This window comes from Pezoporus flaviventris, unplaced genomic scaffold, assembly GCF_033815535.1.
Source record: "Pezoporus flaviventris isolate CSIRO_AGI_PZ_B2104156 unplaced genomic scaffold, CSIRO_AGI_Pfla_v1 ptg000007l, whole genome shotgun sequence".
In the NCBI taxonomy this organism is placed as follows: domain Eukaryota; kingdom Metazoa; phylum Chordata; class Aves; order Psittaciformes; family Psittacidae; genus Pezoporus; species Pezoporus flaviventris.
The window spans coordinates 17443857-17458753 of record NW_026892555.1 but is presented as its reverse complement, the minus strand read 5'-3'; the positions used below and the strand labels follow the sequence as shown (position 1 = coordinate 17458753).

The window sequence follows — 14897 nt, the reverse complement described above, 5'->3', positions numbered from 1 at the left end:
CTCTCTGCAATGCACTTCTCTTATGCACAACTGCTTCCCAACAGGGGCTGCAGAATTAGGCATAAGGCAGCAGCATATGACAAATGATGCTCTTTTTGTAGACTGCGCAGAGCTGGAGGTCAAACACACTATTAATAATTCTCTGACTTTTTAAAAGCTGCAGTCCCTCCATTTGTTGGCAACATGATTTTAAAGGTCTGTACACCACTTAAAACAGCAGCTGAACACAGGCACTTCAGCACTGTCCAATATTGATTTTTTTGCCTCTAACTCGCCTCTTTGCTAAGGCTGGTTTCAATATCCTGTGAAGTTTAAGTAGAGGTATTTCCTATCTCAATAGCTGTGCATTGTCATTTGATAGCATAGATAACCCTGTAGTATTTCCCTTAGTAACATGATTTGGCTCAAAGAGCAGGATTGCCACAAAATCTCTGTCTTGGACCACTGCTGCCTGCATCACAGGAAGTCTGAGGGAGGAATGAATAGAGGTGGGCTGGAGTGGGGAATCCAGTCACCAGGCTGGTCACCAAGCTCAAGCTGTACCAAGAAAAAAATCAATACAGTAAGGAGATGGTACAGCAGATTATTTCTGCCTCTAGAGAAGGGATCCCAAGGAAAGAGTAAATTCAAAGCACTAGCTGGTGTGCTCCTACAAATCAGACATTTAAAGGAAAAAGATATTCAGGAAATTTAGCATATACTTACCCAAAATTAAGGAAACAAAACAAGCATATGTGCAATGTGAAAACGTGAAAGAAAAATAAGCATTGTGAACATGGGTCTGGCTAGTCATGAGATTGGCCTAAAATTTAGGAGATTTCCCCACTGGGGAAGTTAGGACATATATATAACAATATTTGGCTTTGGGGTTTTGGGTTGTTTTTTTTGGTGGGGAAAACAGGCAAGGACAGCAAATGAGATCCTGCTAGAAAAGAAAAAAGGTCCTGAGGAACTACTCTATATTCATACTAGAAAGAAAAAAAGACAAAGAATGTGTTTTCTGCTTTGTGGGAGGGACAGAGAAGCACAACTGAAAATGACACTGAGAAGGCTGAAGTGCTTCAGACTACTATTTTTTCTTTAACTCACTAAAAAAAAAAATATAAACCGATTGAGACAATCCACAGACTTTAAAACTTATTAAGAACTTAGACTGCGTAAAGAGCAGAAAAAGAGGCTACACAGATACATTACATATCTTCAAATCAGGTAAGCCTCATAAAATTCACCCCAGAGTGCTCAGGGAACCAAGTGAAGTAATTTCACAGCCATGAGCAATTATACTTGAGGTATGATGGAGAGTGAATGAAGCTCCAGAAGACTGGAAAAGGACCTCTCAAGAGCTCTTCCAGCCATGGTTACCATTCCTGAAAGGAGACAAAAAACAAAGGTAAGATGGTTACTTATTGATCCATAGCTCCTTCTTCAGGAAGCCACTGCAGCAAAACAACTACTTGTTATCCACACTACAGGGAAAGCATAAAGTTTTGAGACCATGGGGTCAGGCTTGATCAAATCAAAGGCCCATCATCACAAAACTGTCTCAGATAGTTGCCTGCAGCAGATACTGCTGTTATCTAAAACAAAGTGTAGGGTGAGCATGCCCCAGTATACTCTCTCAGCTCTTAGCAAACAGAAGCTTAGAGACTTACAGAGCTAGAGACTTTGCATCTTTCTGTTAAGAGCCTTCTGTGACCTGTAATAGCCCTTAACAATTACTAATCAAAGAGATCATAAAAGTGCTGTCTTTATTGCATGAAATCAGAAGATAATACATAGAAACTGAAAATAGGCACATACTTTATACTACTCTGCCTTGCAGTGACTGTATCTTTGTTCCCAGCTTCAATATATTGTTATCAAGTATACATTCATTTTGCGAACAGCTAATCCTTGAGAAAAGCAACACCAAAATGTCAGCCTAGCTACTTGGTATTATTTACATTCAAGCACAGTTACTCTGGCTAGTTTGTCAAAAGCTGCTTCATGTTAGAGTTGAACCAAATTTATTTTAAGCTATAAAGGAACAAAAGACAATCTTACATATGGATACTCTGCAGCTGGAGAACAGTGATTAAAGGACTTTATTTACATTTCTAGCTGATCAACATCTTTTAGATACTTCTAATGGGAAGAATTGATTTTTTTTGCCCCTACAAAACAGACTGAATCAATTTTGCTACTGGAAATGTTTTATTCAACCATAGCTAAATTTCCCTGCATACACATCTGTCAAAGCAGAAACTATTATTGGAAAAGATAAGCCTTTTTTGCTGATATAAAGATATCTTCTATTATTTCAACAGAAGCCTATTAAAATTTTCATTTGAAATTAAAATTTAGTTGCATTAATCAGAAAAAAAATATTTGCCATCCCTTTTGGATTAATTTATTCTAGGGGTTCTGCAACAATTAAGCTTTTTCTGCAGTGCTGGACTATGACTTAAGAGGCCTTGGTTTCTGTCCTCAGCTCTTCAGCTGGCTCTCTGGGCAAAGGAGGTGACTCACTTCATCTGTAAATGGGGAAACTATATGCTCTGTGCACAGCTTTGATATCTTTGTCCTTCCTGAAAACATTACGTACCATGCCACATGGTATCTCACTTCTCAACGCAGACAGAAGCACTTTCAGTGCTGATCTGCAGGTTACACACTGGGTGCAGGTGAATAAAAAAATGCATGTGTCTGTCAGACTGCAATGCCCTTACAACAACGATCAAATGACTGTGAAGTGTAACTCACTTAATGGTAATGCAAAGGTGGACAAATCTGCACTTAAATAAGCAGAAAACTCTTTACAAATCTTTAATACAGCAACTCTGCAGAAGCATTTTAAGTGTGGATTTGCACTGAAAATTCAATACAAACATGCATTATTTGACTGAGTTTCTACAGTGGGCACTGAATTTACATTTACACAAACAAATATTAACTAGGTTCATTTAAAAAAAGAAGTTCTTGCCTGGTTTTATGCAAATTTGTAACAGCCATAATTTATTTTAAACTGGTAAGAAAATCAGAGAGATCTCACCTCCCTGCAATCTGCAGGACACTTGACCTTGCCAGGACTTATTAGTGTGGGGAAAACAGTGAACATAGCACATGATGATGAATCCTTCAAAATTTAAAAAGGTACGATTAAGAAGAATCCTGTAAAATAGAGCAACAATTAATTTAATGTTTGCTTTCAGTTAGAAAGCCTCCCAGATCTGTAATCTGATGGATTGTCATATCTATAAATATACTTACTCTCTTAACCTCTTACTATTGGTTGCATACCACAGGCCACATCTGGTACCACTGCAATGTTACTGCAGCTGATTTGGCCACTTCAGGGTAGCAGCAACAGTCTGAAACCTAAATTGCAAATAGGGGCCCTGCTATACTTGGTATCACGGAAACAGGCAATAGGAGCAATCAGCCCCTGCTCCAGCCTGGATCCCCACACTCTGTGGCATTCACATCATGCTTTGATTCTTGTGAGAGTGACAGCGACAGCAAGGTGATGCTACAAGGCATAACCTCATGGCATACCTTACTGTTGCATTTGGGAGGCAGTAGAGTCTGTCAAAGGTGACTGGCATCCCTTATAGAAGCAGAGGTGAAGCCATCACTGAGGCAGCCATGCCCAGCCTGCAGCCGTCTGGGAGCACTGCTCCTGCCTCTGCCCACATCACCCACCACCACCAGCGCGTTCTGGGGACCTCACACCCACCATTGTAACCACGGCCGGTGCTGGGCCTGATACCATCTGCTGTCCCACCTTGGCCATGGCCAAGCCATGGGGTGAGGATGTGGCAAGTGGTGATGCACAGGGTTATGGTGGGCAGGGGCTCGACACCCACCTCCCACCACAGCACCTCCCCAGCTTCCTGCTCACACAGCCCTGGCTGGGCCCATCTTCCTTCTTTCCTCTTTGCCTTTTTGTTACCCGGAATTAGGTGGGACACTGGTGCAGCAGTCTGGAAGCCTGCGTTGTCTGGTGCTTTCCAACTGGATGGACCAGCTGTCAGGGACACAGCCACTGGGTGAGCTGAGGACAAGCACGGTGTGCTGGAGCAGCCAGATCGGGCCCTGCCATGCCACAGTTCCCAGAAGCTGAGGACAAGGCACCCATGGCATGGGGATGAAGAGCCAACCACTGCAACTGGATGTTCAGCAAGGAGCAAAGAGGAGCATGGCAGCAGCACTCAGCTTTACAGACTTTTATTTGTCTATCTGTACAGAACGCTGTTGCTATCATAATAAGGCATGAAACACACTATTGAAAAGCTCATGATGGACTGTGACGTTTTGCCCTGTTGTGGGTCAAAAAGGAGTTTTACAACATTAAACCAGTCGCTTTCCCAGTCGGTAAACTTTATATTCATTACAGACAGATTTTTAAAAGAATTACAAAGATTAAAAAACTGTAAACATATAAAACCCAGCAACAACCCAGCGTGGCTTCCTAGGAGAGAGTCTCAGGCATTCTTGCTGTGGGGCTGGTATGGGTCTGGCAGCAAGAAGGCAAGACTGGCAGGCCAGGGAGCCTGGTGGAGCTGGGACTCTGTGGAGTCACTCTTTTTGGGTGCGAGTCCCCAGCTGGTGCCAGGCAGTTCCCAAATGGCAGCCTTGGCCTCAGACAGCTAAAGGGACAGAAACTGAGCAAATGGGTCACTGGGAGCTGTTTGAGGAGAGGGGAGCCAGCCGCAGGCTACCAGCACCTCGCCACAGGGGAGCATCATCACAGCACATGGCATCTCCAGCCCTAATGCAGACCCCTGGGTCCCCTTCGGCAGGCAGGCCCTGGCACACAGATATGTCATGAGGTAGAACACAGGAAACTGTCACGCTTCACTGACAGAAATAAACTGACTGAGGGCACAAATCCTGGTATGCTCTGGGGTACTCCAGGGCTCACCTAAAACCCACCTGCTATGCCCCAAGAGTTAGATCCCCACAGAAGAAAGCTCTCCAGTGATCCACATGACAACTTTAACCCAAGCAAGGAAAAACACCCAACCTGATTTTAATCATGCTTGTACTCTTAAAGCATTTAAATTTTGAGCAGGGGAAATCAAACTGCAATGGCGTATGAGAGGGCAATTAATCTCCCTTGGCCTCAGCCTTTGGTACCATCTCGTGTGAGGTGAACGATGCAAAGGCTCGTCCACTGGGCAAATACATTCATTTTCTACCATCAGCCACCAGATAGCAAGTGTTGTGGTCTCTGTTGCATCACACAGCACGAGAACCTGAGAGTCCAGAGGTTTTATATCGTACCACCAAGCCACACAGTCCTGTAATGTGTACAGGTATCTTGCTGGGTGATCAGAGAAATGTCCTGAGAGTTTTATCTGCTAAACTCCTGCACTTTGCCTTCCTTCATCTCTTCCACAGCACACACAAACACCAAAATAAACTGTTAGTCCTGTTACTGAAATTTGCTTACTCCTCACACTCCTGCAGTGTCTATTTAGATTATTAGGTTGACTTACATTACCTCAGAATGCTTGGGGAAAACTTGAGGGTTCATTTAACTATTGCAGGCTCATGATCTGTGACAGGCATTTTACAAAGTGTCAGAAAACTTCTCACTTGATAATAATATACTGACAGTCAGGGGAGCGTTCCCTTTTCTAGTGCTAATAATCAGCATTAAGGCATGCCATGGTTCCTACAAGAAACCTGTGATCCTTACAGTGTTAGCTGTCATCTTTCTGCAATAATAGAATGCACTCCAATTTTATGAACGTGTACCATTACAAAATAAAAATAATGGCTCTTAAAACCACCAGCCTCAATTTAGAGCTACTGTCAGGAAGGTGAGAACAGCAATTCCCATTAGGGACCCAGGCTGGTGAAAGGGTTTTCATCCCCCACAGCACTGTCCCCTGTCCCACATCATCTTGCTGCCACCAGCTCAGCACCATTTGCCCTCTTACTTGGCAAGGCTTTCCTTGGGCCTCTGGAGGCCACATTCAGCTGCTTGCCATCCTTGGGCCAGGACAAGAGGCAGTGCTGTCCTCCCTACCCCATCTTGAGCAGTGTGTCAGGCCCCACAGGCAATGTCCACGTACCCACCAGCTGGCAAACGCCAGCTAATAAGGAGCCTTCCTCCTCCTGCTTCTCAGGTTACTTCCTTCCCCACTCTCACCTATCACAACAGGCTGAAGGCTTCTCCTTACATTTGGAAGCTATTCCATTTATTTACCCTAGAAATTCAATCCTGAATTCCTGATGACACATCCACAGGGACATAAGCTCTCCGAAGATGACAATGGAGGTGCTGGCCACTGTTGAGTTCTTGCCTGCAAACACACTCCACATGGCAAAATCATCTATGAGACAGCAGCACCACCTAATAAGACTGCTCATTTAACTACCAAATAACACTGAACTAAAGCAGCAGTTAGACCAGCTAACATCTGAAGCAGCATCTCTTTTGCAGGGCCAACACTAAAGCCTGGGTACCACACTATGCTATTTACAGTGACCAAAGGCACAAGCCTGGAGCAGGACTGCTCCTTGGACCCTTGGTCGAAGGCACCCGTGCCATCACCCATGGCTGGCAAGCAGGAGGGACTGAACTGAGTGAGTGCCAGACTCCGGTGCTGCACATGCCTCCTGACACAAACACCCAGGGAAGAGGGAATGAGGAGGCAAAACAGCCTTCAGTCTCTCTGCATGAAGACCCCACATTTCCAACTGACACTTGTTATGCTGACAACTCATGCTGCCACATATTCCTGGGAAAAGGGGGACACAAAGGAGATCTCCTTCCCCAAGAGAACTCTTCTCAGGTATGTCACAGTGTGGAAAAAAACAACCCCAGTATCATGTTAAAAATACTCAATATTCCTGATATTTGAGACTTAGCCCACAACTGACGAGGCTGTGACAGTGAATCACAGGTTTCTACTAAGACTCTGCAGTCAGGGATTGTACAGACAGAGCTCTTCACTCATGTTTGGATTTGGCAGGGACACATACATATATATTAACAGGACATACAGGTATACTAACCACTGTTCAGTAGGAACTGACAGTGATATATACATCAATCTTCGTTGGTTTTCTCAGCACTGCAAGAACACACCCTTAATGTTCCACAGAAACTGATTGATAACAAAGTGAATAGCATCAGTAGTACAGGTTTTTGGCTACTGTGCCACAGAACTGTGATTAAATAACAACACATACTCTCGATCACCCCTATGTTAAGTGAGTCCCACATCAGCCAGTAAACTGCCTGATGTTTGACCTTTGTATTTCCCAACAACTGATTTTTTTTTTTTACAAATGAAGTGGTTTTTATTGACAGAGCCCCAGAAAGCTCCTTCCTGACCTTTCCTTGCTGGTTATGAGAAGGCTGACAGCCTGGTGATACAAAACTGAAGTTTCAAAAGGACTAGTAAGATGTAGACAGTCCCCATATAAGCACAGCCCTGCAGCTGAGCTTGAATTTCTTCTGGCATCCATGCTGAAGGAGACGTGTTCAGTCTCAGCATCCCCGTGTTTTTTCACTTTGGGCCTTTTGAGACTCCAAACAAGAGGTCAGTTAATTCAAGTTATGGCAGTTTTCATACAAAGACATCTGTCCACTAGGAACTAAACTTCTTTTATATGGGTCACTATAGTTATCAGAAGTTAATGACTATCAATCATTCCTAATCTGAACTGAAATGGAGCCACTGACCTCAGCTGAAAGAGCCTTTTGTCTCTTACCACTACCATGATCCATATGGTTCCCTGCCCTTTGCCTCTTATTTTATATTCTAAATAATCATCCCTAATTGTACCATTGTTTGAAAATATGGGAGGTTTGTAGTAAGTCATGACCAAGTGGTGCTCTTTCTTCCCTTAGGTCTCACGCAACAGAAGGGATCAGCTTAAAATTAAAGGATAAAAAAGCATTCCTCAATTAAATATTAGCCCTGCTGTTTGAATATGGGTCTTGCTTCTTAACAGTCTACCACGTAGACTATTCACAGTCCTGCAGGCTGAAATAATTAACAGCCTCCAAAGTGTCAAGGTCATTCTTGTTCTATACTGGAGTAATAAGAAAATGATATAGACAACACACCAATGGAATGTTTCATATTAGGATTAACGAGTATCTGAGGAACCTACTTATCACAAATCTCTTTTTATTCAGTGGTTTTCATTATTTTATATCAGTTGCAATTTCTCTGGCACGTTTTCCCTTTACAAGGGCTCATATGCTTCAAACATTCATTATAGAGCTTAAAAAAAAGATTTTTGTCAGACAAATAAACTGCATCACCAGCTATCTTTAGCCACATCTGTTTTCTTTAATGAAACATATTTTCCTGTAGAAATGCTGCCTTAAAAATCATGACCATGCTAATTATCTATGGCAAGCACATCTTCCTCAACTAACGACAGCTCGAGCATGTTATCATTTGCACCAGACTTCATTCTGAAATTGAAAGACCCATAGAGCTTTGCAGACTCCTTGGAGGATGCAAACCTGCTCCTCCGGTACATCTCCCCTTTCCACATGGACACCATCAGCAGGCTGGACAGCACCACACCCCCCAGAGTTAAAAGACACAGCCCAGCGATAACACAGCGGTCCAAGTGAGCCCCAATCCTAGCACTCTCATTCTCCAGCCTCTCCATCTCCCGGGCAGCCACTGTGTTGGGATCCACAGTCACGTCTCTGGGTACCACATAGGAAATGATCACCAGCAAAATGCCACTAACCAGGAACAAAATGGCACTGATGAACCCATAGTCCACAGACTTCCCGGCTGCCACCTCTGAGGCAGCGTCTTCCTCCTCAGAGACCAGGGAAGGAGAATCATGCACCCACTCGGGTGGCAGCTCCCTGCAGGAATGCTGCTGCAGAGGGGCATCCTGGCAGTGGCTGCCTGGAGGACTGAGGGCACTTGCATGCTCCAGGTTTATGTTTTCATCCACATAGGTGAATGACGTTTCGAGTTCCTGGGCACAGCAGCAGGCTTTCTTCTTCCCTCCATCCTCATTCCTGGTCAGGTGCTCAGGCGGGTGGCAGGGCTGGGACGTGCCGGAGGGTGCTGGGTGCTCCCAGGGTGAGGTCCCTGGGGGAGACGGCTGGGGTGCCAAGGGGGGCTCAGCCACAGGGCCCCTCTGAAGGGGCTTGCAATGCCTTTCACAGTGCAGGGCTGCCACTGCAGCGGCTGTTCTGGGGTCCACTTCACCCCCCTCATGCTGCTGCTGCTGCTCGCAGGGAGGGGAAGGCAGCCTCCAGTCCGTAGCGGTGCCCAGGGATGCCTGCCTGCTCTCCTCTGCCAAGTAAAGAAGCTCCATGCAAGCCATCAACCTTGTCTCTGCAAGCCCTGACTCCTGGGCTACCGCATCCTTCAGCAGATGTCCCTGACCCGCGGAAGCGGCTTCACGGTACTGGAGCTGCTGTATCCCAGAAATCTTCTACTCTTTCATCACTGTTTTGTTAGGGACATGGCTTGTGTCAGCTGTTAAATGACTAAATAAATCCTCTCTGACATTCATTTCTTTTCAGTCTGCAGATGAAATAGCAGAGAGGAAAAAAAACACAAAACAACAAAAACAAACCTGACAACCTCATAATGATACATTAATAAACCAAAGATAAGATAATGCAAATGTGAAACATCAGTCTTCCTCTCAACTGTTCGAGGGGAGACGGCAAACACGATTGTTTTAACTACGCATTTAAAACTGCAATCCTCTTGCAGATCCAAAATCTATTAGGGAGTCTAATCAACCTTTGACACCAAGATCCAATTAAGGCAGTAAGTCATTTACATAGTGCAGGATAACCGGAATAACTGTGTGAAATGTCAGAGAAACGAGATGTCTGCTCTCTCAAAGCCAGTACCTCTCCCACCCCCTTCCAAATAAAGATTTAAAACTCAGATTCACAGACTAACTAGAAAAAAAACACACAAATCCCATGTAGCTCAGTAATCCAGGATCTCTATTCTCTGATGGAAATCTGATAATCCTATGGGAAAAGCAGCGCTTTCCTATAGCAGATCTCCCGTTCGATTAAGAGCTTTCGGAATGAAATTATGCCTCAAAGACTGGTGACTCAAAGACGGATATTACTTCTCATCTGCAATTAATTCGTTATTACCCCCTTCTTCCGCGCCCCATCCCCCCTCGAGGCCGATGCCCGGTGTCACTAGATGCCTGCAGCCCAATAAAAGTGTTGCATGCGTAGAAAACACATGTGCGCCTATCGCGTATCCGCGATCGGTTACAACCGCTGCTCACTCACGCTCTTCCCAGGACCTCAGCGGGAACCGGCCGCGCAAGCAAATGCGGTCCCCGCCGGCGCCAGGAGCAGCTGGATCCGCACGGAACTGTGTGACCCGAGTGATGGGGGTTACAGGCGCGCAGGCACGCAACCCCGGCAAGCAGGAGCACGCCGCCTCCTCCTCCCGCAGGGCTCTCACCTGCCCGGCCCGCCTGCCGCGCTGCCGCCCGCACACCTACCTAACACCCGCACCGCGGACAGCGTCCCGGGGCTCAGCCGGGCGGCGCCGGGAAGGGCAGGGCTGGGCCAAGCCGAGCCTAGGCGGACAGTGAGGAGCCGAGCCGAGGCGGGCAGTGCCGAGCCGAGGCGAGGGGAGGCGAGGAGGGCGGCGGGCGGGCTGTGCCGCGGGCGGGCGGGCGGGCGGGCGGGCGGTGGCTGCGGCACGCCGGGAGTTGTAGGCACAGGCGGCGGGCGGCCGCGCCGCTGCGGCAGCCCCGGGAGCCGCGCCGGGAGGCTCGCCAGCGCTCGCCGCCGCCCCGCGGGCGCCTCCCGGCGGGGGCCTGCAGTGATCCAGCCGGTGCCTCCTGCGTCTGAGGGCTGGGTTCAAACCTCACCGGGCAGGCATCGCAGAATCACAGAATCAACTAGGATGGAAAAGACCTTTAAGATCATCAAGTCCAAGCATTACACCAGCACTGCCCAAGTCCACCACTAAACCATGTCACTAAGGGCCTCGTCTATGTAGTTGTTGAACACTTTCAGTGATGGTGATTCCACCACTTCCCTGGGAAGCCTTTTCCAATGTCAGCTCCCTCTGAGCCCTACGCTCCTGGCACGGGTTTGGAGAGGAGCTTCTCTGAGCAAGACTTACAGGAAAGTTTGAGGAATTCATTCTGTGTTAGCAGACTCTCCACATACTTTCTGTGGCAGGCATAAATGACTTAAAGGCTGTTGCCAAAAATACATAATAAAATGAATGACCAGTTTGTACAAACCATCAATGACTTTTCTTGCTAGTGCTTTCTCTGAAGAGATGAACTAGAATATGAAAATAAATTGTGGAGGAACTGAAGATTTATTATAGGTGGCTATTGTGGTGTTGAGGAAAGACCTGGCTTTGGGGAGACAAAGAGCAGGGAGGGACCCTTGGAGTAGAGCTGAAATGAGGATGCTCATGAGAAGTAGAAGTGAGCAGCACCTGCCCATAGGTACGGGGCAGGAAAACAGGGGCACGAGGGAAAGCGAACTGGGGAGGAGCCAAATGAGGCAGAAGGACAGATTGTCTGAAGGAGGTCACTTGACACCGGAGTACAAGGTGATCCTCTGTAAGGACTCTGCCAGTTCTGAAGCACTGTATTATGCAAACAAGCTGAAGTTTTGAAGGCAAATCTTGCTGACACCCAAAAGACCCAGTACAGAAGATTCAAATCTTTGTGCCAGTAACTCCCACGAATGCTAAAATTACTTGCCAGGGCACAGCAATACCAAGGGACTCCTGGTGCCCATCGCACAGATTGCTCAGCACTGTGGGCTGGTTTGGACCACCGTTTCAAAGCAGCTCCGGGCAGTGTTTCCATTAACAGAGTGCAGTTTCAATGCATTGAATAGTGTATTATTCACTCTTTGAAGAAAAATTGTAAGGAGAAAATTATGGAGTGAAAACAGCACAGGACGTCCTTGGAGCTTTTTGTAACAATGCCCTCTTTGAAATAAATATAAAGGCGAAAACCCAAATGCCTAATGAAAGTGAAAAAAAAAAAAGAATAAAAGAAAAAAAGAAAAAAGCCTGTTGGTAAGTTGCTCAAACACTTTAAAGAAAAAGTGAAGGCAGAAACACTCTCTTAAAGGCTAGTGTACATTTCCATCTGGGAGCACACAGATAGGAGCTGGTAACACAAGATGCACCTACCTTATTCAATAGACAAGTCTTACTTAGGTGACTACCAGGACAAAATGTGGTGCTCAGCCGCAGCAACACAGCCTGGAAGATAGTCAGCACCTCTCCTGGTCCCAGCACAGTCTGCCATGGCCTTGGGTAGACAGTTTCATACCAATAGCTGATACAAAGGCAGGAAATTGTTGTCATTGATCTTCAAAACTCAGGAGCTACAGCACATTTTCTTGAGCACTTACTAGAACCTTAGTTACGTGTTACTTAAGCACACACAAAAGCCTTGCTGATCTGCCACCCACTTTCCCTGTTGTGTGCCAGCTTGTGTCAGGCAAGTGTACAAATTTGTTGCTAATAATTACAAGCCCATGAAGTAAGAAGAAAACAGGGAACATGACTCTGTCAAGCAAAGAATTTTCTGTTGTCATATGTCTTCCCAGGTGAAGGTGTCCCTCCTTTGCCTCCTACAGTGCAGACTCTTATAGTGAACTCATTGGCTAGTCACAATCCCTTATACTGGCATTTCTTTTTTCTTTGGAGGCAAAGAGTTAACAGCATTTTTGTTTAAAGAATGTAAGTGATTGCTGCCAATGCTCTAAGGTGTGGAGGTGGTGAAATGAATGCATAGCAACACATACTCTGCAAACACAAATGCAGCTGGTGAAAAGATTAATCAAGCAAGAGCAAGAAGTAAGAACATTTTTCATAGAAAAAAGATGGCTGCGCAGAGCTAAAAACCAGACTGATGGACACACAATGGGACAGGAATAAAAGACCGGAGCAGAGTGTCAAGGTTGATGAGCCTTGTTGTCTCTACTGCAGCCTACCACATCACACAGTTCTTTCAGAGTCTGAGCAGAGCTGTGGTAGCAACACAGTGATAATATGGGATGTGACAGTAGGCTGAAAAAGGTGTATCAGCTGGGATATACAGAATTAGATTTAAACTATGCTCTAGACCTGCTTGGAAGTTCTCTTCCAGCTGACACAGCTATAAATGAATATCTGAACTAGATGTATATGGATGTCTTTTCTGTTCTCAGTAAGTTATGTACAGCCTAAGACTGGAAGGAGGCTGGTGAGGATCTAAGAGTGGTTTCACCCCACCTAATTATGCTTGCATTTATAGACTTCTTGTGGGCATGACCAGCCTTGAAGGCATCAGAGAAACCAGGCAAAACTGGAATGAGTTTTCTGAATGGTGCATCCTATCAATAGGGTGATGAAACATTCTGCTTGTTTTTACCAGTCCAGGAATTTTTCTAGTGCTGGATGGGATCCTCAATGGAGCATTCCCCCAAATATTTTTATTCTTTTTTATTCCTTTAGGGATCTTGTGTTCACAGAATCTTCAATTCTTTATCCCACACAGTCATAGGACCTTAAGCTTCCAGCAGTCCTTGTGCAAGTGCTGTAGGACTGCATAGCTTCTAAGATAAAGGTGGACTCTGGACGGTGTGGCTCAGAGCATAATGTATTCAGAGAAGTCTAAGGAGACTATTGCATAAACTTCCCATTTCCATTCAAATAGATCACATTGCTGAGCAAAGTAAATTGGTTAGGGAGCCAATAACAAGGGGCTGCAGGAAAATTTAAAAACTATTAAAGAAATATATGGACCTGTGTACAAGTCGGTGCAAAATAATAAAGGCAATAGAGGTGAATAAAGAGACCAAGCTAAGCTTTTATATAAATACAAAAGAAAAAAGGGATGTACTTTTTTTTTTTTTGCTTAGAGAATATATTCTGAGGATAGTGAGCAAATATTTGGACAACTCACCATGAAAAGAAGTATCCAGCATTTCTGTGTGTTTAAAACACATTACTGTCACAGATCTATTGATTTATAAAGCAGAAGTAGATAGGAAGGCAATTTAATACTACTTTGGTTGCTTTACTAATGCACATCCATTGTGCATTAATAAAAGACACAGTAAGTACATAAATTTAAAGGGAAACAAAGAAACCGTATATGGGTGATCTGATGTACCAGAATTGTCAAGTGGAGATTAAATCTTTGTTAAAGTCTTCCCATGTCTGAGCATGTGAAATCGTGGTTTGGATATCTAGAGACCCTGAGCAAGAAAAGGAGATATTCCTCAGGCTTAGATCAAGGAGTCACCTGGAGGAGCAGGAGTGGGAGAGTGGGCTGTTGACCACTGGAAAAAACGATGTTGTTACAGCCCAGCTTTTTGGGTCACCTTGCTTGGACACTTTTGGTTATGTCCAAAGAGACTCTGCAAATAGGAGAAATGCAACTTAGAAGTGTGAATCAATTACTTACAGGCTAACAGATGTGAAGGACATGCAGGATTTAAGGAGCTGTTAGGATGAGGTTTGCTCCCTCCTGCTTCACCCATGGAGACTTGCTGGTGTCAGGGCACTGGGAGGGCAAAAGCCAGGTCTGGGTGTCGCAGAGCTGCTGCCTCCCACTTGCTCTGGCCACACGAGTGACTGGAGCAGGACCTGAATGACCCCACTACCCCGTGCTTTGCCGTTCATTCCGACCAGCCTTTCTGCTTTCCTCCTTCAGGAGCTCATACTTGGCCATTTTCCCTCCTGAATCCTTGGGCAAATGACCACCCCTGCCTCAACACCCTGATCCTTGACTGTACCTTTATTTTTTTAGTATCCACTGACTTTCTCACAGCTCTTTCTCAGCAGCCTGTGCTCCAGTTGTACAGTGGGACATACCTGAGCTGTCCCTGCCCTGTCCGAAGCAGACTGGCTGCCTAGTGCCAGTGACCTGGACACCTTTATAGGTGCCTAAGCAGTTGA

At 45.5% G+C, this 14897-nt stretch overlaps 1 protein-coding gene across 2 annotated transcripts; it reads right to left on the bottom strand.

Annotated features, from left to right (window-relative positions):
• Nucleotides 1–902: 902 nt before the first annotated feature.
• TMEM74 (transmembrane protein 74) lies at nt 903–10552 on the bottom strand. 2 transcript variants are annotated; one of them, XM_061447866.1, is made up of 3 exons: nt 10468–10552; nt 3523–9509; nt 903–1367 (listed from the first exon to the last, which is right to left on the bottom strand). In XM_061447866.1, exon 2 carries the CDS (start codon nt 9304–9306, stop codon nt 8350–8352), a length of 957 nt encoding a protein of 318 aa, XP_061303850.1. In that variant the 5' UTR covers nt 9307–9509; nt 10468–10552; the 3' UTR covers nt 903–1367; nt 3523–8349. The 2 variants fall into 2 exon arrangements, with proteins under 2 accessions (XP_061303850.1, XP_061303849.1); XM_061447865.1 differs by lacking the exon at nt 10468–10552 and having other exon boundaries at nt 3932–9831.
• Between the last annotated feature and the right edge of the window lie 4345 nt (nt 10553–14897).